This window comes from Mus caroli, unplaced genomic scaffold (assembly GCF_978045245.1).
Source record: "Mus caroli unplaced genomic scaffold, Mus_caroli_1 scaffold_20, whole genome shotgun sequence".
Taxonomy (NCBI): Eukaryota; Metazoa; Chordata; class Mammalia; order Rodentia; family Muridae; genus Mus; species Mus caroli.
This window is the reverse complement of record NW_028227275.1, coordinates 52,493,016-52,516,723: the sequence shown is the minus strand read 5'-3', so window position 1 is coordinate 52,516,723 and position 23,708 is coordinate 52,493,016. Positions and strand designations below refer to the sequence as shown.

General features: G+C 42.4%; 1 protein-coding gene across 1 annotated transcript; it reads right to left on the bottom strand.

Moving 5' to 3' along the window:
• Positions 1-495: 495 nt before the first annotated feature.
• On the bottom strand, positions 496-23,347 carry Asrgl1 (asparaginase and isoaspartyl peptidase 1). The gene is made up of 7 exons (XM_021152268.2): positions 23,230-23,347; positions 22,516-22,707; positions 6,964-7,106; positions 6,335-6,492; positions 3,999-4,117; positions 1,752-1,862; positions 496-776 (listed from the first exon to the last, which is right to left on the bottom strand). The coding sequence occupies exons 1-7, from the start codon at positions 23,267-23,269 to the stop codon at positions 568-570; spliced, it is 972 nt and encodes a 323-aa protein (XP_021007927.1). The 5' UTR covers positions 23,270-23,347; the 3' UTR covers positions 496-567.
• Positions 23,348-23,708: the final 361 nt, after the last annotated feature.

Below are 23,708 nucleotides of genomic sequence, written 5' to 3'. Positions count from 1 at the left end.
GCCAAGAAAAATCCCAGACATTAAGAAACTCCAATAGTCTACAGCTTGGGCAGCAAGGGAGACTCTTCAAGTGCCCAGATATCTGTTGGAGAAGTTTGAGCTTTTTGCCCCTCACAGACAAAGAGAACCTTCTTGAACATCTTGTCCAGTGTTCTTGTGACTAAGAATGAACTCTGTAACATTTTGAGCTTCACCTGGACTTGGGTCTTTTTACACTTTTTTTTTCAGTCCTTCTTCCCACACTCCCCTAGCCTAGCCTCTGCAAAGTGCCAGTCTCCCAATCCAAATGGCACTTCTACAGCTCAGAGGCGGTTCTGTGGGTCAAAATCTAACAGCTCCTTTCTAGCCTTACATGATGGAGATGTAGGCTCCTCAAGGCTTCCATTTTCCCTGGTCTTAATACAGGCAGGCATCTCTCATCGCTTCAGAACCCGACCCTCAACCAAGCATTCATTGACTTACTGATCAAGGCAACAAAAGGAGGGACAGACTGCGTAAGTTTTCCATGTCTACATCTAATTGATTAAGTTAGGTCTTCACACCAGGTAGCTCAGCTTCACGTCCAGGCTAGCAAGGTAGGTCCCTTGTCTTGGTTTCACAGAGGTCAATGCCGGCCTGCAGCTTGCCATTCTTCACCGCTGCCCAGGGCATGGAGGCAGAGGTCCACTTTGCCACCCAGTCTCCTGTTTTGTTGACCAAGATGAGGCCACCTAGACCTTTGAGCTTTGACTTCATATAACCCAATGCCAACTCAGCAGCCTCCTCTACGGTCTTTCCTGAGAAGAAAAGGAGAGATTGAGAAACAGCACATGATAACTTTCAGAGGCTCCCTTGTTTGGATACCTGGACCCAGCTATGCCCCTGCTTTGGGACACTGTGAGATATGAGTGGGCTTCACTGGAGAAACAGGACTTCTGGGGAAGGGGTGGGGACCAGCCCTGCTCCCTGTACTGTCTGTTTCCTGGTCCACTGAGATATGAGCAAGTAACTCCTGTGCATTCCCCTGCCATAAAGCTGCCCGCCACTGTGCCTTCTCCATCATGAAGGACCATACTCCTTCACACTGTGGGCCAAACAAACCTCCTTAAGGGGCTTCTTGACAGGTATCTGCTCACATTGACCAGCAAAGCAATACAATTTGCATGCTTCAGCTCCTTACTGGGACAGAGACATCTTCCCTCTTATATCCATGGTCAAGGATTGACCATGGTCTCTATGGCTTTGTCTTCTATGATGTGAAAGAGAACAGCAGACAGGAATTGTGTATGTGCTCATGTGTATGCTCACACACATGCATAAAGCCAGGACACCACATGCCCCACTCCATTCTGTTCTGCTTTCATCCCTTGAGACAGGGTTTCTCACTGAGCCTGGAACTTGCCGCTCCTCCCATCCCTTCCCCACATACTGTCACCCGGCAAATCCAGGTGATTCTCCTGTCTCTACCTCCACAGTGCTGAGGTAGCTATAGGCACCCGCACAGCTACACTTTTTAATATGTCCTTGGGCTTTGAACCATGATTGTTCAGCAAGTACTCTTACATACAGAGACATTTCCTGAGCTCAGAGGACAGTATTCCAGAACAGTATTTTAAAGGTTGAGTCCAGAACCTACCAGGTGTTAGGAATGTGAACAACCTTGGGGCAGTGTCTGTGACAAGTGTGTTTCCAAACACTACCCTGGCAGCAGTCAAAAACCATCTATCTACCTTGTCTTCACTAGCTATGCACTTGTTTTATAGCCTACATACCTTGTTCTACATGGAAGAGGGCAAGTCTGGCCAGATTCACCTTCAGGATACTTTCCCCATGGCCTGTGGTTGAAACGGCTCCAAGGTTGTTATCTGCGTAACCTCCAGCTCCTGCTCAAAAAAGGTGATTGGTTATAACGGAGCAACAACAGTCGAAAAGTTAAACACAAGGCTTATGTTTCACAGTATTGTATCTTAGAGGTATGGACAGATCAGAGCCATATTCATGATCTGGGGATGCACAAGTGTACAAAAGCATACCTGTAAACAAACCTCTATGTACACCATGGTGACTTCAAAACAATTCTATCTGTCGAAGAGAGTGACTTTGATATTTCTCCCGTAGTCTTAGACTAAGCAATCCTACAGTCATCTCTCCATTATTCCTGATCTGTTCACACAGAGCCACCAGTCTGAGAGTTCCACAGCCTGGCAGGCTTCACCTTTACCCTGTTCTAATTGGTGTAGAAGCATCATATTGACATTTGCCTTATTTAACAATGCTGGGTATTGGGGGACGGTCTTAGAAGGGCAGCTCTCAGCTGAGTGTTATTGTTTCCCAGGCTGTTTGAAAGCAGGTAACTCCATGGTTCTGATTTTGGGAGAATTGAGGCTAGGTAAGGATTACAAAGTCTTACAATAGGAGAAGGTGGCTTTACCCTTCAAGCTGTTGCTCTGTGGTGAACTAGCATCAATAAGGCCCTACTATTTGGAAGCAGCCAGGACTTCATTTTCTTTGCAGTTCCTTTAGCGTAATAAAAGGCCTGGGTGACCCATGTTTCCTGGTGTGGGCACCCCCATTTTTCAGGATGGTAACTGCACTGCAGAGGAGATGTTACTGTGTACCTAGTGTCACCTATGGAATGTCCTAGGACAGGTGACCCTTCCTGGGGAATGCTTATCAGAAAGGTCAAGATGATAAGCACATTTGGTACCCACAATCAATGTAGGGGCTTCTGGGAATTCAGGCCATAGATTTTTTTTTTCTTCTCAATACTTTACCATGAGAACTCACAAAGCCTGAACCTAATTCCTAGGCTCTGACTCCACCTGGCTCTGGGGCCTGGTCAGATCCCAGCTGTATGGAGGCTGTACTACTGAGCAGCCACATTTTGGCAGGGATTTTGCTAAGGAGAAAAAAGGTGAGTGTTTCATAGGAGTCAGACCTCTGCCTCCGAGTGCTACACCACCTCAACAGGCAGGTCTCTGATTTTTAAAGAGGCTCCAAGAATTTTCTTCAAGACCATTACTGTACAGGGTACAAAGAGCTGTCAAGAGTGGAAATTATCACCAAGAGAAGCACAGCATATATAAAAAGTCAAGTTTTCTGCTAAAAGTATAAGCTTCTCCTTTGGGCAGATGAACAATTTAGCTTTTCTTGAAAGGTCATTCAGCTGAAGGGGTCTGTGGGAAGTCCTGCAAGAAAGTGCAAATCTGCCCAGAGCAAACGATGCACTCCTGCATGCTGCTTCTTGCTTTGTGCTTGATGTGGATATGAGAGCCATATCAGTCTGTAGGAGTGTGTTACTCATATGTAGTACCTGTAAATATTCTCAGTTCCACCTCTGTGTTTGTGTGTGTGTGTGTGTGTGTGTGTGCAGGGCGCATGTAGAGAGGAGAGATATATTTCCAGCATCTTTAGTTTTGGAGAGATGGTCTTTCACTGAGCCTGGAGTTGGCTTATTTAGCTATACTAGCTGGCTAGCAAGCACTGATGGTCCACTCATTTCTGCCTCTCCCAGGGTTGGGTAACAGATGCACAGTGCTGCACAAGGCATTTACATGGGTGCTGGGGATCCAAACTCAGGGTCATATATGTGCACAGCAAATATTTCCCCCGAGTCATCACTCTAGCCCTAGTTTTCAGTTGTTTGTTTTTACATTGTTAATGTGATCCATGTCTGGGGAGAGGCACTATGTATTTATATTTAGCCTCTGCAAGTGAGCCTGAGGACCCTGAAACTGGGGCTACAGAGAAGACAGGTATGGCTGCAGCAGCCTGGGACAACTTTAGCATCCTCTCTTTCACTTCCTCTCCCAAGGTGTCCCTAAAATGTAATCCATGGGAAACTGATGTGCCTATTAGAAGTGAATACCTCAGAGCAGTGGTCCCCAACAACCCTCTTCCAACCCAAATGCCACTCCTAGAAGCTGTCACCAAGAGGGCAGAGGAAGTGACACAGGAAAGGGTGTGAATCTGATGACATGAATGGCAAGGGCAGAGCATGAACTACCTCTTAGTCCTACCTATGCAAGGTGAGTCTCCAACTCGGCCAACCATTTTATTGACAATCCCCCCAGTAGAGGTTGCGTAAGCCAAGTTTCCTCTGCAGTCTAAGGCAACAGCACCCACAGTTCCTGAGTTTCTGTCAAAAATAAGCAGAAAAGGGAAGATAATGAAGATGAGAAACAGCCCCTAAGCAACACTGTCCCTTAAGTACCATATTATATGTTAAGATTCTGGACTCAAGAAAACAATGTTTCTTACTTTACATGTCTCTGTTATTATGTTCATTTTTCCCTTTGCCCACATAATTTAGCAGGAATTTAGTTTATCAAGTACTCACATAGGTGCAATAAATCATGTCATACATTTTCTGTCCTGGGACTTACATTTCTTCAGTCAAACTCAGTTCATGAATACATGCACCCCCACCAAAAAAGTTGACAGTAGCACACTTTTCATCTTTCTTTCTTATATTTTGATATCTTATTTGCATAAAGATTCTGTTCACTGGTTTACAAATTCTACACTGTTCTAACTGTGGGCAATAAAGTTCATGTGTATTGAATAAACATCTAGGTTAACAAGTAAAAAAAAAAAAAAAGAAAACAATGTTTCTTACTTTACATGTCACTAGCAGGCAGATTTCTATATGGCTCTTTACATTTCTACCTTAAAGAATACATCCTTCCCAGCTGGCAGGAGGGAGAGGCAGAGGCAGAGGCAGGTGGATCTCTGAGTCTGAGGTTGGCTTGGTATACAGAAGGAGTTCCAAGCTAGTCAAGGCTACATAGTGAGACCCTATCACAAAAATTTACTCATTTTAAATGTTTCTTTCACGTTTGTTGTAGCTACCAGAAAAAAAAATTAAACAGTTTAAGTGCTTCTTATTGAGATGGACACACGGGCAAATTTAACCCTTTCAGAGATGGCCCTAATTCACTGGCTACCTTTAGAAGGTGGAGGCAAAGACGTGGACTGTTGCCACTTCAAGGGAACGTGATGTAAGTGCTTCATGGTCTAAGTACTCTAAAAGTTACTTTTTAGGCACCCCCCCCACCTTACCTAAGTCCTGGTGTTTGTATCTTTCCACATTACCCAAAAGTATTCATTTCTGATGGTGGCAGCTGCACAGCCAGTCTTTGGGCTGAGAGAGGCAAAAAAGCCTTTTCTTTTTGGAGACTCACAGTGTTAGTGAGAGGAACAGAGGCCAGGGTTATCAGTCATGCTGAGCCAATTCTGAGTGCCAAAGGTGACCCATGCATTCTATAATTAACTTTTCTGACCTCTCTAAGTTGCAGAATCCAGGGGAAGAGGCCACTTATTTACACCTAAGAGCAGTACTGCCTGGTGCAGCTGTATGATTAGAGGGGTCTTTTTGTTTAGTGCTGGGCATCGAGCCCAGGGCTTTATGCACGCACTAAGCATGCACTCTACCACTGAACCACACCCCCAGCTCATACACAACTTTCAGAAAGCAATAGGAGCCAGCTTTGAAAATAAGCACAAGGTGCTGATCCAGCAGCCTCACTCCCTGACTGCAGTCTACAGAAATAAAAGTCTTAAGTCCTAGAGTCTGGGAAACTGAGGAGGAGGAAAATTCCAGGCTTAGCCTGGGTATATAGCAAAATCCTATTTCAGAGCAAGTAGAAGAATAATAGTGTGTTACTATCTCCAATCTCATAATCTGGAAAGGCATCAGATTATTATCTCAGAGACTTTCGTATTATACCTGCCTGGCCTCTCTGCCTCAGACCCAGCAAAACTGATTCTGTAGGAAAGGGAAACACACACACACACACACAGACATATGTGTGTGTATATATACATAAATATATGTGTATAAATACATATGTGTGTGTATGTATGTATATCTAATCTGAATATATATACTCTGCCTATTTATTTGAACGTTGGTGTCTGGTAAACTAGGGACTCAGTAGTGTTACAAGACTGAATTCTATGCCATTGTGAGCTCCTGTACCCTACTGAATTATTACGTTTTTGAGCTAGGGTCTCACTCTACAGTTCAGGCTGTCTTGAAACCTGCTCTCTCTCTCTCTCTCTCTCTCTCTCTCTCTCTCTCTCTCTCTCTCTCTCTCCCTCCTCATGGCTGAAATCATGTGTGTGTGTGCCTCCAAGCCTGTCTAGCAATATTCTGTTTAACTGTGCGAGAGAGGAGCCCTGCCAGGCTGGCCTCTTACCCACACAGGAGGTCTGAGTCAGGGCAGAGTTAAGGTGAAGTAGACTTGCTCTCCTCCCACAGAGTTCCAGTTCCTCAGGGAATACAGGTGAGGGGACACTGCCAAACTGTCCAGCTGCTCTAACTGCAAAAGTCTGGGTGTCATCTGGAACTTACTTAGGGCAGTCAGCTTTCTGTGCTCCCTTCTCAAGCTTCTCTTTCTCCAGGTGCTTCTTGGTTCTCTCAGTTATCAGTTTTTCTACAGGGACCTGTGGAATCCCCATGTTTTCTGCAAATTTCTCTGCACCATGGCCAGTCAGAAAGCAATGAGGTGTCTAAGCCGGGGTAGGAAGGGACAGAAAAGGTTGCATTTTTTTTTTACACACACACACACATATATATATTTGCATTTCTTTTTACTTAAAAAATACATATATACCTGTTCTATGGAATGGAAATAGCTACTATATTTCTAGTGTTAAAAGGAAGGCCCCCAAAGTGAAAATTGAACTGGATCCTCCCCTTTTTTTTCTCTGTGTTGGTGGTCAACCTCAGAGACTTGGTGAACCCTAGGTAGGTGATCTGTCACTGAGCTGTGTCCCCAGACTGCCTAAGAAGGACAGGAGATAACAAAGTCAGCATGTGTCACCCAGCTAGTCCTAATAGGACCACAGCCATGGTTGACTCCAGTGGCATTATGTTTGTTTGGAGAACAGCGATCTCCAGCACTGTTCACAGTCTGGCCTGTTCACTCGGAAGTCTAGCAGTGGCAGTTTCTCAGGAAGCACTGCTTCCAGCACACGTACCTTTTCCATAACAAGCCGTGCAAGTTTAACGGGATTTGCGATACAGCGCACGGCAGACACTGCACCTGCAGACAGGTCCTTCCCATCCATGATACTAGCATCCATCTCAATATCACCGTTTACATTCAGGACAGACCCATAACCTAGTCCAAGAAGAAGTTGAAAAGCAAGAGTGAAAAATTTATTAAAGACTCCAGATTTTCTACCAACTTACCTCTTTCAACACACCTTCTGTTCTACTGTAGAGGAACATCCAACAAACACATCTGACTCGGTGCCTATTGGTTTGGCTATGGTCTCTCCTACAGGTCCCCAGGACTGTAACATTGCTGTAGGGGAACCTTTAAGAGGTGGGCCTAATAGGTGGGTCAGAGTGCTCCACCTTCATGAATATGAATGTCTTATATGAGTATATTTTTTCTCAATCCAATAAAGGTCATTTATAAAATCCTACAGGCAATATCATACTTTATGGTGAGAGCCCTAGTGCGTCTCTGTAGCTAGCAACCAACAAGGATGCTTGCTCTCATTACTCCTACTGAGTCATACCATTGAATGGCCTAGCCTCCATATTATATTGGATACACTATGGGCTGATGTGTTGGCAGATATGTGTAACCTCATGTAACCTTGGCGCCTATGAGGCTGGCACAGGAGGACTACACACTAGAAGCCAACCTGGGTTGCACAATGAGTTCCAGACCAGCTTGAACTGCACAGTGAGAGTTTGACCCCACAAAGAAAACAAAGTATGAAGACAAAAGGATATAAAAACAGAGGGCAGGAGGCAGGGGGCAGGGGGTGGGAAGAGGAGGATTAGGGGAAGTTGGAGAGGGAAGAGAGAAGGTAATGGGAGTAAATGATTAAAATATATAAACAGGCATGAAAATGTCAAAATGCAACATGTTATTATGCTTAATTACCATCTGCTAATAAAAGCTTAAAAAACAAACAACCCAAAATTTCAGTTTAAAAACAATCCAGGCCAGGCAGGATGACTCATTGGTGAAACCATTTCCCATGTAAGCCACAGGAGCCAAGGTCCATTCCTATTTCTAGAACCCACAGTGGAAGAACTGACCCTGAAAACTGTCCTCTGACTTGTACTCACATGCCATGGTACATGTGTATCATTCTCTCTCTCTCTCTCTCAACACACACACACATATGCATGCATGCAAGCATACACATACACACACACAGTCACCCAGTACTCTCTCACATATAATAAAAATAAATTTGTTATAAAAGTAACCTCATCTTTGCTTCTTTTCACAGCAACCAAAGAGATTAAATCAATATACAAAAACCAGTAGTATTGTTTCATAAGCAAATGACACAGAAAACTTCCTTAATCTGCAACTGGTATGAATTGATAAGAAAGAACACTTAAGAGAAAGGATAAAGATATTGTCCAAACTGAACAAGTGGTACAAAGTAGAGAGGGGTAAGCTAGGTGAGGATGGCCTTCAGAGCCACTGACAACTAACAAAAGATCTAACACCTAATCTACTGGAGCCCTAAAGGGAGAGAGGGAGGGAAAGCCTAGGGCTAAAAAGCATTCGAGGAAAAGATGGCAAACGGTCTAAATCTACATATTCAAGAGGCTGAGCAAACTCCTAATACTATTAAATACAAAGAAATTCACAGTAAGACTTCATAATCAATATAAAAATGTCTTGAGGGGCCGGGGATAGTAGAGTGCTTTGCAAGGGTTCAATCCCAAGCACTGGAAAAACAGTCTTGCTTGAAAGTAGCAAGAAAGAAATGACACCTTACCTATCGGGGAAAACCAATTATAATGACAAAGGATTTCTCAGCAGAAACCATGGAGGCCAGAAAGAGGTACAGCATTTTCCAAGGGCTGAAAGAAAAGAACTCTCAAATCGGAATTCTATGTCTAACAAAATACCGTTCATATGTGCTTATGAAGTCTAGACTGTGCTAGTCTGTTTGGGCTGCTACAACAAGACAACCCAGACTGGGTTGCTTACGCAACAAAAAGTTGTTTCTCAATCTGTAGACTGAAAAGCTCAAAGTCGAAGTGCCTAAAAGGTTGACATTTTTCTGACTTTGGCTTGTAGGCATGGAGTTACCATTTCACTATGCATTCTAGTGGTCTCTCCTTGTGTCACATGGGTAGAGTAAACTCTAGTCAATTAATGACTTTGTGTGTGTTCTTTTTTTTTTTTTTTTGAGACAGGGTTTCTCTATAGCCCTGGCTGTCCTGGAACTCACTTTGTAGACCAGGCTGGCCTGGAACTCAGAAATCCGCCTGCCTCTGCCTCCCCAGTGTTGGGATTAAAGGCGTGTGCCACCACCCTTTTGTGTGTGTTCACACCCTTGTGTGTGTGTGTTCTTATGAGTGAGGGCATTGTGTACAGCTGTGGAGGCCAGCGGACCACTTTGGGTGTCTGTTCTCACCTTCCATCTTGTTTTAGACAAGTCAAGTGTTTACCACTGTGCACACTAGGCTGTTTGGCCTATGAGCATCTGCTGATTCTCCTGTCTCCACCTCCCATTGTATTATAGGAGTTCTGATATTACAGATATGGTCTATTGTGGATTAGTGTAGGTTCTAGGGATCCAAATTTAGGTCCTCACAATTGAGCACTTTATTAGAGGAGCCATCCCCAGCTTAAAAAAAATATTTTATGTGTGTGTGTGTTTTTCTGCATGTATGTCTGTGTACCAAGAATGTGCCTGGTGGCCTTGAAAGACAGAAGAGGTTGTGAGACCCCTGAATCTGGAGTGTCTGTAGACAGTTGTGAAGGGCCATGTGGTGCTAAGAATCAAACTCAGGTCCTCTGGAAGAGAGCCAGTGCTCTAATCATTGAGCAATCTCTCTAGTCCCTTTGATTCTTTTTGTAAGAATACTAATCCAATTAGAGCAGACCTTTGTGCCATGCCCTCACCCAATGTGAACAATTTCCTTAGTGGCTCTATCTCCAGACACTGGCACAGTGGGGCATCCTGGGTTCAGCATTAGAATTTTGTGGGGACACAACATGGGTACAAACATTGAGGCTTAGTACAGATGGAGGAAAACAGAATCTGCTGCCAGAGGACGGAACTCAGTAGAAAGGCTAAGAGAGGCACTGAAGCAGAGAGGCAGCAACAGGAGGAATCCTGCACAACCAGGATGGGAGACCCAGCTCCAGAGAGTGAAAACATAGGCAAATACAGCCACATTTGGAACAAACAGAAAAAACGTATTCTAAGAATTACCATTTCATTTTCAGACTCTACTTAACATAGGGAAAAACTAAATTCAAGGTCCCAGGCCCTGGGGAAGCTGGGGACTTCCCCATATCTGAACATATTCTATTATGAGGAAATAGTTGTCTGAATCCAGACATCTCAAGGACAACTTCTCCATCTTGCTGGCAGAGTCAAACTAAGTTCATGTTCCCAGGCTCCGGAACCTACTCCTATCCTGATTGATGGAAAACTCCCTTGCTAAACCCCTTACATCAAAATGTGATTGGACAGTGCTACAGCCCACCCTGCTCCCCCTTGCTCTGTGAGTTCATTTTTTAAATATGCTGAACAAAGTCCTTTCAGGGTTGTAGTTCAGCTCCTGAGGCCATTCTGCAACCCTGATCCATCAGTAGCATCTTTTTTTTCTTAAGTTTTTTATTATTTAAATTCATTTTATACATCAAACATATTAATATTGAGTATTTTGAGAATCAAATAATACATAAAAATTGTCCAACTTTATATTCATATCCTTACATACCCTAAAATATCACTAATGAATATTTAATACTATCCATAACTAAGGATTCTATATCTAATGTTGAATACTAAATTGTTTCAAAACATACAAAATATTCTTTGGGAGGTAAGCATAGTAAAAGAGCATATAAAATATTAAAAATGAACCATTAAGAGATATATTCAAAAGCCCTTATATGATACCACCTGTAGTGAGAGAGTATTTAAAAACTATATCTGTGTACATTGTCTAACAATCAGTTTACTTTAAAAAGATTATCAGTGTTTCTAGGAGAGAAATTATTTTATCAGTAAGTATATTTTAAAAATTTCAAACTAGCAAAAACTCTTTGAAGTTAAACATTAAGAAAACGCTAATTTCAAGCACAGTGAGAAAAACTATCAATAATATTTCCGTGATGTTTGTAGAACATGATTTTAATATTTTCAACTTAATATTCAACAGAATGATTATTTTAAGATATATTTTGTTATGTCTCCCTTTTCATTTCTGATTTTATTAATTTGGATTCTGTCACTGTGCCTTCAGGTTAGTCTGCCTAAGGTCTATCTATCTTGTTGATTGTCTCAAAAAACCAGCTCCTGGTTTTGTTGATTCTTTGTATAGTTCTTTTTGTTTCTATTTGGTTGATTTCAGCCCTGATTTTGATTATTTCCTGCTGTCTACTCCTCTTGGGTGTATTTGCGTCTTTTTGTTCTAGAGCTTTCAGGTGTGCTGTCAGGCTGCTAGTGTAAGCTCTCTTCAGTTTCTTTTTGGAAGCACTCAGAGCTATGAGTTTTCCTCCTACCACTGCTTTCATTGTATCTCATAAATTTTGGTATGATGTGTCTTCATTTTCATTAAATTCTAAAAAGCCTTTAATTTCTTTATTTTTTCCTTGACCAAGTTATCATTGAGTAGAGCGTTGTTCAGTTTCCATGTGTATGTGTGCTTTCTGTTGTTATTGTTGGAATTTAAGACCAGCCTTAGTCCATGGTGATCTGATAGGGTGCATGGGATTACTTCAATTTTCTTGTATCTGTTGAGGCCCATTTTTGTGACCAATTATATGTTCAGTTTTGGAGAAGGTACCGTGAGGTGCTGAGAAGAAGGTACCATGAGGTGCTGAGAAGAAGGTATATTCTTTTGCTTTAGGAATGAAATGTTTTATAAATATCTGTTAGATCCATTTGGTACATAACTTCTGTTAGTTTCACTGTCTCTGTTTAGTTTCTGTTTCCATTGCTGAGAGTGAGGTGTTGAATTCTCTCACTCTTATTGTGTGGGGTGGGATGTGTACTTTGAGTTTTAGTAAAGTTTCTTTTATGAATGTGGGTGCCCTTGAATTTGGAGCATAGATGTTCAGAATTGAGAGTTCATCTTGGTAGATTTTTCTTTTGACCAGTATTACGTGTCCTTCCTTATCTTTTTTGATGACTTTTGGTTGAAAGTTGATTTTATTTGATATTAGAATGGCTACTCCAGCTTGTTTCTTGGGACCATTTGCTTGGAAAAAGGTTTTCCAACCTTTTACTCTGAGGTAGTGTCTTTCTTTGTCACTGAGGTGTGTTTCCTGTATGTTGCAAAATGCTGGGTCCTGTTTACATATGCAGTCTGTTAGTCTATGTCTTTTTTGGGGAATTGAGTCCATTGATGTTAAGAAATATTAAGGAAAAGTGGAATTGAGTCCATTGATGTTAAGAAATATTAAGGAAAAATGATTGTTACTTTCTGTTATTTTTGTTGTGTGGCTATCTTCTTTGGGGTTTGTTGAAAGGTTACTTTCTTACTTTTTCTAGGGTGTAGTTTCCCTCCTTGTGTTGGAGGTTTCCATCTATTATCCTTTGTAGGACTATATTTGTAGAAAGATATTTTGTAAATTTGGTTTTGTCATGGAATATCTTGGTTTCTCCCTCTATGGTAACTGAGAGTTTTTCTGGGTATAGTAGCCTGGGCTGGCATTTGTGTTCTCTTAGTGTCTGTATGACATCTGCCCAGGATCTTCTAGCTTTCCTAGTCTCTGGAGAGAAGTCTGGCGTAATTCTGATAGGTCTGCCTTTATATGTTACTTGACCTTTTTCCCTTACTGTTTTAATATTCTTTGTTTAGTGCATTTGGTGTTTTGATTATTATGTGATGAGAGGAATTTCTTTTCTGGCCCAATTTGGAGTTCTGTAGGCTTCTTGTATGTTCATGGGCATCTCTTTCTTTAGTTAAGGGAAGTTTTCTTCTATAATTTTGAAGATATTTACTGGCCCTTTAAGTTGGGACTCTTCACTCTCTTCTATACCTATTATCCTTAGGATTGATCTTCTCATTGTGTCCTGGATTTCCTGGATGTTTTGGGTTAGGAGTTTTTTGCTTTTTGCATTTTCTTTGACTGTTGTGTCAATGTTTTCTATGCACCTGAGATTCTCTCTTCTATCTTTTGTATTCTGTTGGTGATGCTTGCATCTATGACTCCTGATATCTTTCCTAGGTTTTCTAACTCCAGGGTTGTCTCCTTTTGTGATTTCTTTATTGTTTCTATTTCCATTCTTAGATCTTGGATGGTTTTGTTCATTTCCTTCACCCCTTTGATTGTGTTTTCCTGTAATTCTTTGAGGAATTTTTGTGTTCCCTCTGTAAGGGCTTCTAGCTGTTTACCTATGTTCTCCTGTATTTCTTTAAGGGAGTTATGACCTTCTTAAAGTACTCTATCACCATCATGAGAAGTTAATTTAGACCCAAATCTTGCTTTTCTGGTGTGATGGTGTACCCAGGTCATACTATGGTGGGAGAATTGTGTTCTGATTATGCCAAGTAATTTTGGTTTCTGTTGCTTATGTTCTTACACTTGCCTCCCACCATCTGGCTATCTCTAGTGCTACCTGCCCTTGCTATTATCTGACTGGGGCCTGTCTTTTCTGTGATCCTGGTTGTGTCAGAACTCCTCAGAGTTCAGCTTTCTCTGTGATCTGTGATTCTAGGATCCTGTGATCCCGAGATCTTGGGTGTGTTAGTGGTCCTGGGAGTCAAGCTGCCTCTGGGACCCTGAGATCCTGGTGTGACCAAGCTCCTGTGAACCTGTGATCCTGTAGTCCTGGACATGTTAGAGCACCTGGGAGTGAAGCTTCCTCTGAGTATTGTGGGACTCGCTGCAGAGTTCGTGCCAAGGTTTGCTCAGGGCACTGGCCCAGACCAGAAGGCCATCAATAGCATCTTGATTACAATAAATTTTTGTCATTTGCATTGACCTGGTGTTTGAGTTATGTTGGGTTTAAGCAGACCCCTCAACACAGTGGGCTTGCCTTTTCCTCTTTACTGTCTCAGTTTATGTTTGGTGGTTGTTACAAAAGTGATAAGATCCTGAAGTTGTTTCCAGTGTTCATAGAAAGGAAAATTGAAAACAACTGTAAGGTGGAACTTATCTTACCACAACTAATCACAGAAGGGTAAGAACTCTACATTTTGTCTTCATTGCTAAAATGCTTTCTTATTAGATAATGGTTAGTTATATACATAGAACAATCTCTAGGGCAAAGTCCTCAAATTTTGCACAAAGATATATACTCAATGCTGTTGATAAAGTAAAAAAGACTTCTAAAACAAATGCTCAAGTAACTTAGACAGAGGAATAAACAACAAACAGAAAAACGAGGGTAAATAAACCCCCAAACATAAGCCCTTATCAGTAGTTGCATAAAATATAAATATTCTAAATGAACTCATTGAAAGGCAGTGTGCTTTATTTTTTGGCCCAATTGGGAGAAAATATCTACAGATCAAATATATGTAATATATGTAATAAAAGATATCTGTCTAGAATATATAAGTAACTTATGAAACCTTATAATCAGGGGAAAACACTAAAAACAAATGATAAAACGATTTTAGCAGACACATCAGCAGTCTGTTCCTCTATCAGAAGCTGGTAAATATGTTCCCCAAAGTTTACTGGCTGCTCTGACGGGCACGTGGGATGCGGTGTGGTGTCCTGTTGTCAATTAGCTATGCTGCAGGCTTGCACAAGTTAAAAGCCTGTATGCTGACAATATACTCCCAGCAGTTATGCCATCACATCAAGACTAGCTAGACATCATGTGATATTCCAGGTGACCTTGGCATCATTATAATCTTCTGAAGATGAAAATATACACCCTTAGGTGCCACAGCAGATGGAACCATGTCCAAATTAGGAAGACAAGAAGTGGCAGCCTGGTTCCTGAAGATCTCCCTTTCTCTGTGAAAATGAATGTAGAAATGGTCCCGCAGATTCAAAGCTTCAGGATCCCTATGACGCAGGGGTAATAACAGGATATCCTAGAGGAGTCCTAGTGAGGATCCAGTATTGATGGTGTAGCAGAAGCCAGAGGCCTTGAACCAGACAGTATGCATTGCCCCATACCCTAGTCTAGCCTTAGTAAAAGCCCATCAGGACTTTTCCTCAGGAAGAACCATGCCTCTAGAGCATGAAGTTTCTTTCTACACTCATTGATCTTTCAACTCTCCTACCTACCCCCACAACTGTTTGCTTATTTGCATGTGGCACCAAGCAAGAAAGGAACCTGCAGACTCAGGGGCAGGACTTAATTTCAGTCCTGGTAGATAAGTGTCAGACGGACAAAGCCTTACCTTCTTATGTGGCTGATCTGTTTGTTTGTTTGTTTATTTATTTATTTTGAGACAGGGTTTTTGTACATAACTCTAGATGTCCTGGAGCTCACTGTGTAGACCAGGCTGGCCTCTGATCCACAGAGATCCACCTGCCTCTGACTCAGAATGCTGGGATTAAAGCTGTGCCTCACCATGCCTGGCTTAGCTGATCATTACTATTTTTCATTATTTACTTTATAAATCAATGAGCAAATACAAGTAAGAATTTCCATGAATTTCTTCAGTCATCAGAAAAATGACTGAACCTTAGCAGGGCAATATAGGAAGCCCAGTTTGTAGCCATACTGGGTAGAAGTATGAATAATCCAGGGACTCATATTGGTGATTCACGTTTGAAGTAGGGGCAAGTCTTGTAAAATTGAGCTGTTAATATGTGTAGAGTCTATACGAACTCCAGGTGGGTCAGTGGTTTTCAGACTTCCTAATGCTGTAACCTATTAACAGTTCCTCATGTTGTGGTGACCCCTAACCATAAAATGATTTCATTGCTATGTCATAACTACTTTTGCTATTGTTATGAATCTTAATGTAAATACTTGATATGTAGAATATCTGATATGTGACGTCTGAGGTTGTGAATCACTGAGGTAGAGTCACAGTTGAATTTTAGGACATGTGATTGGGACCCAGAGTGTTAGAGAACTGGTGGCAATAAATCCTGCTTCACGTCACATGCTGAGGGCTGGTGGAGGACACTTAGAGGCTGCCTGACTACCACCATACCATGAAGCACAAGTGGAGTGGAGGGAGCCCCTACAATGTACAAGTTTGTGGTGGAGAGACAATAGAGAGAGAAGCTGACAGGTTTAAGCATTATGAAGAGAGATGGTGCTAGAGACTCAAGGGTGGAGAGGAATAGCCTGATGTGAGTAGCCTGCCCTGCTACCTGAGGCCCTGGGGGAAGTCCTGGCCTGTGTGCTGTGAGGGTTATGTCTGGGTGTGGACATTCCTGGTCTGGGATGTTACTGGGACAGTGTTGATGTCTAAGGGCTGTGCAGAGTTGGCCCCGATCCTAACTGGCTGTGGCACTTGGGAGAGCTGGGTCCTGCATCTCGCTCTGGGCAGCACAGTAGAGCTGGCCCTGGTTGGGGAGGGTGTAAGACAGGGAGTGAGATGTGGGGGTGCTGGAAAGTAAGAGAGCTAGCCCTGCCCCTTGCTAGCTTTGGCATTGGGTGACTTAGTTGGGGCAGTGCTAGAGAGCTCATTCTGGTGCTGTGGGTGTGGGAGAGCTAGCAGGCTGACCAACTCAGCTACCACCCGGGCCCAGATCCTGCTTTGAGTTGGCTCACCTAAACATCCACCTTATCTCTGAACTGCTAGAGCACATGAAGGAGCTGGTCTTGAAGATGCAAAGCTGCAGAATCCCTATGGCACAGGGTAATAACAGGATATCTTAGAAGAATCCCAGTGAGGATCTAGTATTGATGGTGTAGCAGAAGCCAGAGGCCTTGAACCAGACCAGTGACTCACTGAAATGAACATTTGCAAGTGAAGATGTTAGGACAAAAGGGTATACTGTGGGACACACTGTAACACACTACAGCTTTCACAACAAGATGAGTTTTTTATTTTTATTTTTAATTTTATTTCATTTTTGTTTTTTATTTTCTTTTGGGGAGAGGTCACAAGGGCAAAGGGTGGATGGATATGAAGGAACAGGGAGATGAGTGGGATTAAGGTGCATGATGCGAAATTCACAAAGAATCAATAAGAAGTTAAAGAAATAACAGAAAAACAAAAAACAAAAGAAAAAACAAAACAAAACAAATCTTGCTTCAGTTTGGAGAGAAGGCTCTGTGGTTAAGAGCACTGACTACTGCAAAGGATCCAGGTTCAATTTCTAACATTTTTATGGTGGCTCACCACTGTCTATAAACGTCATTCCTAGGTGGTCCAACACCTTCTTCTGACCTCTGAAGGCACCAGGCATACATGAAGTGCACAAATATACATGCAGGCAAACACTCATACACACATAAAAAAAAAAACACAGGAAAAACCAAACAAAAACAACCAACCAAACTTTGCTACATATTAGCGGGGATAGAGTGTTCCAGAAATATAGAAAGGGAAAGAATTTTTTTCCTATATAACTTTTCCAATAATTTGTACAGAACATTGGAACTTCATATACACTTTGAAGCACACAAAATTTTATTCATGACCAAAATCTATCTAAAATTTTAGAAGATAACCAAAAAGAAAATGTTTAGGCAAATATTCTTTAAGCTATGACAGAAAGTGCATTTGTTACCACAACAACGAAGATGGATACACTGTGTTTCTATACAATCAAGAACATGCACATGATGAGGGGCTCTTTCTGGAGTAAGCATTCTAATATCACTGAGAGTGGAAGAGAGGAGGTGACACTGGTGGACTGAGGCCAGGACAGATCCTGAAAGGCCTCCCTCTCAGGCTCAGATTGTATTTTCATTTTAAACTATAAAAACCACAGTAAATAATTTAATGGGGAAAAAAAGCCCACAAGGTGGGGGTGGGCAAATAAGTGAGATTTTTTTTACAGAGGCAAGCATGGCAGCCAACAGGTTGTTAAGGACAACAATTCACTGTTTCAGCTAATTCTCCAGGTCATTCTGTTCCAGGCAACACGTGAGGTCATGCTTGGCAAACAGGCAGTGCAGGCAGTGCTATAAACGAACCACTAAAGAAGTCAATAAGTCACTATCTAATAACTGCGTTTTCTAGCTTATTCATATTCTTAGAAAGACATTCACAAGAAACAGAACAGATAAAGCCAGAGTTGGGAGGAAACATATGCTGATCACATCCATATGTTTGATGAGAAATTTATACCTTTTATATTTATATAAAAAGAACCCCCAGAACTCTTCAGAAGAAAAGAAAAATAATCTAATGAAAATAGACAAAGGGTTTGGTTGAATAGATACTGCCCACCCTGACCCCCAACAAGTATTTAACATCATTAGCCATTTTGGGAAGTGTGGATTAGCACTAAATCACAGGTCTACTTTGATTATTAGGCCAGCTAAAGTAAAAGACAAAACAAAACAGAACAAAACCCATCAGTGTGTTTGTGTGCTCCAGGAAAGGGAAGAAGGCGCTCACAATCAAGAGTCTGTAAGTTCCTAGTATACTTAAGTTAAATATACTCTTATCATATGAAACTACAACCTTTCTCGAGTGCCTGAGAAGTAAAGCTTGTGTTCAAGTAAAAAAAAAAAAAAAAACCTCCACTGTGTTTACAGAGGTGATTTAATGCCTTGGCAGGTGGTCTGTGTTCAGCTGGTGAACAGCTTGCTACAAGTGGTGGTACATCTACCCGGAGGGTCCAGCCTTTGATACTGTAATACAATATTGTCATCTCCAAAGTCATCTCAAGAGCCACACAATTTGAATAAAAAATGTAAAAATTCAGGTTTTAAGCAAGTCTGTTGAGCTCCCTTTGTCTGTGATGAGCACACCTGCTATCAGAATACTGTGAGCTCTAAAAGGGTGCAGTCATTGATCCCTGTGGCTATGTAAGCAGAGCCCACATGCAACAATCACAAGGTTACCAACTCATAAGGTTCCATTGTGACAATGGCAAAGGCAAAACTACAGGCATAGAAAACCGTTGCTAGTGGAGTCTAGGGCTGCATGAAGCACAGCCTCAAAGGGCTGTGGGACCACAGGACTTTTTCACATCTTCACTGAAGCAGTGGTTATTACACCATATGTTTGATACAGGCAGAACTATACATTGGGAAGAAGAGATTTTTGCATGTAAATATATGGGATTAAAACATCATTAAAACTGTATGGGTGCTGGTGAGATGGCTCAGTGGTTAAGAGCACTGACAGCTCTTTCAAAGGTCCTGAGTTCAAATCTCAGCAACCACATGGTGGCTCACAACCATCCATAATGAGATCTGACACCCTCTTCTGGTGTGTCTAAAGATAGCTACAGTGTACTTACATATAATAATAATAAATAATAATAATAACAACAACAAATCTTAAAAAACAAACAAAACAAATATATGGGACTCTGATAGAGACTTCTAAATTTGACAACACCTCAGAATCACCCGGAGGTTTCAAAACAAGAGCAAGAAAATCAATTCTTAGCCCCGATTCATAAACATTTTCATGTTGGTTATCTTCTAATAATTTTAGATAAATTTGTTATGAATACAATTTTGTGTGCTTCAAAGTGTATGCCAATTTTCAATGTTCTGCATTTATCAATGGAAAAATATGTAGGAAAAAACAGCGTCTCTCTTTCTTTACTCACGGAATATCTGGCCCTGTAATATGTAGCAGCCTATTCTTTGTTTTGTATTTTTATTTGTACTTTATGAGTATGAGTGTTTGCCTGTATGTGTATATGTCCACCTTATGCATGCCGGTGTCCTCAGAGGTCAGAAAAAGGATCGGAACCACTGAGAAGTGGAGTTACAGTTGTGAGTTTCCACGGAAGACTTTTATCTTATAGATGTCAAAGACTTACAAATGTTAAGTTAATCTTTATTGTAGACTAAATTCCTTTACTTGCAAGGAATTGAAAAGCAGATAAGGAAAACAATCTTGTTATCTCAAAGGCTCTGATATGTTAGCAAACCAAATTGTAGCAAAAGTAAAGCATTAGTAATTACAGCTTAACTCCTGTGAGTGCAAAGGGTAACTAGTTAGTTGCCCATTTAAGTTAATCTTTAAAGAATATTTTTAAGTTGAGTGTGGTGGCCTGTGCCTGTAGTTCCAGCTACTCAGGAGGCTTAGGTGAGAAGATCATTTGAGCCTTAGGAGTTTTGAGGCCAGCTATGGAAAATGCCAGACTCCATCTCAAATAAATAAGTAAATAAATAAAACAAAAATAAAAATAAATCTAGCATAGACATCTAGAAGCTTAATTTTACAGTGTTATTTAATGTTACTTTTCAATGAACTAAGTATTAAGGAACAAGTTCTGAATATAAAATCAAGTTCACATTCAAACATGAATAGAAACACAGATGACATTTTCACATACACAAAGGTAAGGTTTACATATGCTAATTAGGGTCATGGAACTCTTATCAGAACCCAGTGTTAGGTTTTTGAAGATTCCAAATAATTACCCAAACGATCTTAGCAGAGGCCACTGGGATATTGTTTCTACTGACCTCGGCTGGAAACAGCAGATGGAAAAGACAGAGTCCAGGCTACTCATCTTTAGGCATCTGGAAGTGGGAGACCCACAGTGAGGCAACCTTGGGGAGCAACTGCAGACGTTCCCTGATCTGCACTCCCTTAGCTAGTGTGGAGGAGGGACCCTGTTAGGCTGTAGACCATCACAGGAGGGATCCTTTTAGGTTAGAGGTCACCAGAGACCTAATTGAACCAGCCTCTTCAAGGAAAGGTTCTGGAAGTCTAGTCTGTTTGGAAGTCTAGAAGCATCCATGAAACTGAACTGAAATGTCTCAATCCATAGACAGATTAATTTACAAGATTTTTCAATAAGTATCAGAGTGCCTAACAAAGTCAAGGAGACAGAAAAAACAGCTCCCCAAGGCTGTCTCTCTGCTTGTCTCCCACTTCCAGATACCTAAAGATGAGTGATGCTGAAAAGAAGGAGATCAAGAGGTTGAGCGGCCGAAGTGGGACTGGTAACAGCAGAATATCTGCCTGGACTCTGTCTTTCCCATTTGCTGTTTCCAGCTGAGGTATCCCAGTATCTCAGCAGCCTCTGCTAAGATCCTCTGGGTAAATAAATATGTGATGGTTAATTGGTTAAGATATCCTGAAACTTTTTTCCCAAGACAGATGGTGGGCGGGTGGTACAGTTCTAAAAAGCATTTTAATTTTAAGATCTTAGGGTTTCTATTTTAAAACAAAAGAAATGAATGTTTGCCCAGTAAATTAATCGGCAGTGTTCTGATGGATAAGCAAAATAATTATGCTTACTTTATAGCACTAGAGAGTAAGTTAGACCACTGCTACCTGGGTCTTGTAGACACATTAACTATGACAATTATTATCCTAGAACATGGTCAAACACAAAATAATTCACTCTGATTGCATTTCTATGACTTTTAGGAAACACAAACTCATTTCTTCTGAAGGAAGGAGTGGGAAAGAGCTCTAGGGCTTCTCTCAGCACCTCCCTTCTGACAGTGATGTGGGAGTCCCCTCCCCTTCTGACACTAGCTGCCTTGAAGAGTCTGATCCCACTGGCTAAGGGGTTTATTCCCACAAGAATGTTTCCTTACTTCAGATGCCAATTTTGAAACAGTACCTTCTCTATAATTTCTGCCAGACAACTGCCAGCCAATCTCCTGCTAGGGCTTCCTTTTCTAGAGCAGTTCACAGACTCTGATGTATTACTAGTGTGTCATATAAAGGAGGCAGTTCAACACTGAGATGAACAAACACCGGGCAGGGTCTGGAAGGGCGCTGGGTACGGCGGGGTCCATTTTTGCTGTGGAGCTGGGACTGGCATACGACCATACTCACCTGTTTGGAGGTTTTCCCCAAACCCCCAAAATTCAGGGATAGTTTTTGGATTGCTTCATTGTGGGGGCCCCTTTTTCTCTTCCAGAAGATGAGAGGGGCTGTAAATCTCAATTTCCCACTTAGGGCTTGGTCTGTAAAATGATCAATCTCCACCTAGAGTATCCAGAATCAATTTTCTGGTCAGAAGATGATTGGTGACTTTACCGTTTAGCAGGGACTGGATATTATAATAAAAGATTCTCCCAGCATCTGTTTCAAGATTTTTGAGCCTAATTTGGGTGAGGCAGAGAAAACACATAGATGCAGAGGGGTAGAGGGAGGGAATGTACACACAGGTCTCAAAGCCGAAATGGCTACATTTTACGGTATGTAGAGTCTACCTCAAGACCCACAAATACCAAAAGTCTACACCTGTAAAGCCAGCACTTGGAAGGCTGAGGCTTGAAGATGGCGTGTTTCAGGCTATGGAGGGACCTCCAGCAAGATGCCTGGCTTTTAGTATTGAATTCTTAGGGGACAGGCTATATAAAAGGTGAATTAACAGACTTAAAAAAAAATTCTCAAAACAAGTTGCTTAGGGCAAAATGAGGAAATTCAGTACTGCATCTTGCTCTAGAGTATTATTTGACCACAAAGCCGGTCAGACTGACGGATACCGCGTCGGTGTGGACAGGAGCTTGCTCCGATTTGGCATTATTCACTCGGCAAGCATAATTTACCTGCGTTGAACTCCGGGTCGTTTTCCAGGACAGTCACGGCTCCTTCCACAGCATCTACCGCGCTCCCTCCCGCCTTGAGGATTTTGTAGCCCTCGGTTGCCGCTCTGGCGATGCCCTCGCGTACCAGCTCTTTCCGGTTGGCTGAGATGTTGCTTGCTCCGCCACCATGGACTACCACCACCTCGATGGGGGCTAGGCATCAGGAAGAGGCGAGTGTCATTTTGAACCGATCCAAGGGAACCAACTCAAGTGAGCAGCAGCGTCAAAGTTGTTTCCATTTTGTCGTGTCCCGCCCCCCCCCCCCCCCCCCGCTCGGTGAGAATTTTGTCACAAAAAACCAAAGCGACCCGAGCCTCCCAGCATTCCTCCCACTCCGAGTCCCGGGGCAGAGCCTGGGGCATCTGTGGCTCAGAAAGCCTGGTGTCAAGACTCCGAGCCTGCGCTTGTGCCACAGCGCTACCCCTCAGCCTCAGTTTCCCCAGAGAACACCAGCCTCTATTTCGGCGCCAGTACTGAGGTCGCATGTATCAGAGCTCCAGCCCTCCTCCCAGGAATCTCTCTGTGCCTCAGTTTCCCGGGGTCTGTGCTCTCTGTTCCAGTTCCCTCCACCGAGGGTCAGGGGTACCCTGAGGATTGGCCTTCCCCATGTCCTTCGGACCTGAGCTCCTCGTCTTTGGTAAATCCTACATTTTTGTTCTTGTATTTTTCCCATACCTCGGACTGGCTGCGCCACGGAACCGCGGGCGCACGCCATGATGTCAAACTGGCCAAGCCACCAGGCAGCAAACCGCTCCGCCTGCAACCGCTCTGCAGGCAACGGTTCCGCGCTTGCGCACGAGGGTGGGGGCCAGGGCGCTGCCGAGTTACCGTAAAGCCCCGGGGTCCCTAGCGCTGCGCACCAGCCTTCAGATCTAGAATAACATTGCTTAGAACTCTTCGACCTCCCTAGTAGCACGCAGGACCTTTCGTCTCCTTTGCCTTGAAATTATCGCATGCTCTTAAGTCTTGCTAGTTAGAATGCTACATTAAAACCTTTTCCCCTTAAGTTCCCCATCAATCTTTCGGAAGAGAGGAAAATAAAGTATACAACTGTCTCTAACTTGACAGGTTCTGTTCATTAGACGCTCTGAGAGCCCGGAAATCCCAGCTCCTCTTCTCTAAGTCTAGGGATTCCAGCTCTAAATCCCTTCATC

Excerpts from the sequence above, each read along its gene's own strand:
- Asrgl1 (XM_021152268.2), bottom strand. The coding sequence starts at position 23,269 with ATGGCGTGCGCCCGCGGTTCCGTGGCGCAGCCAGTCCGAG. Across the intron at positions 7,107-22,515 it reads CGACCCGGAGTTCAACGCAG|GTTATGGGTCTGTCCTGAAT; the intron begins GTAAATTATGCT and ends TTCTTGGACTAG. Across the intron at positions 777-1,751 it reads CCTCTTCCATGTAGAACAAG|GAAAGACCGTAGAGGAGGCT; the intron begins GTATGTAGGCTA and ends TTTTCTTCTCAG.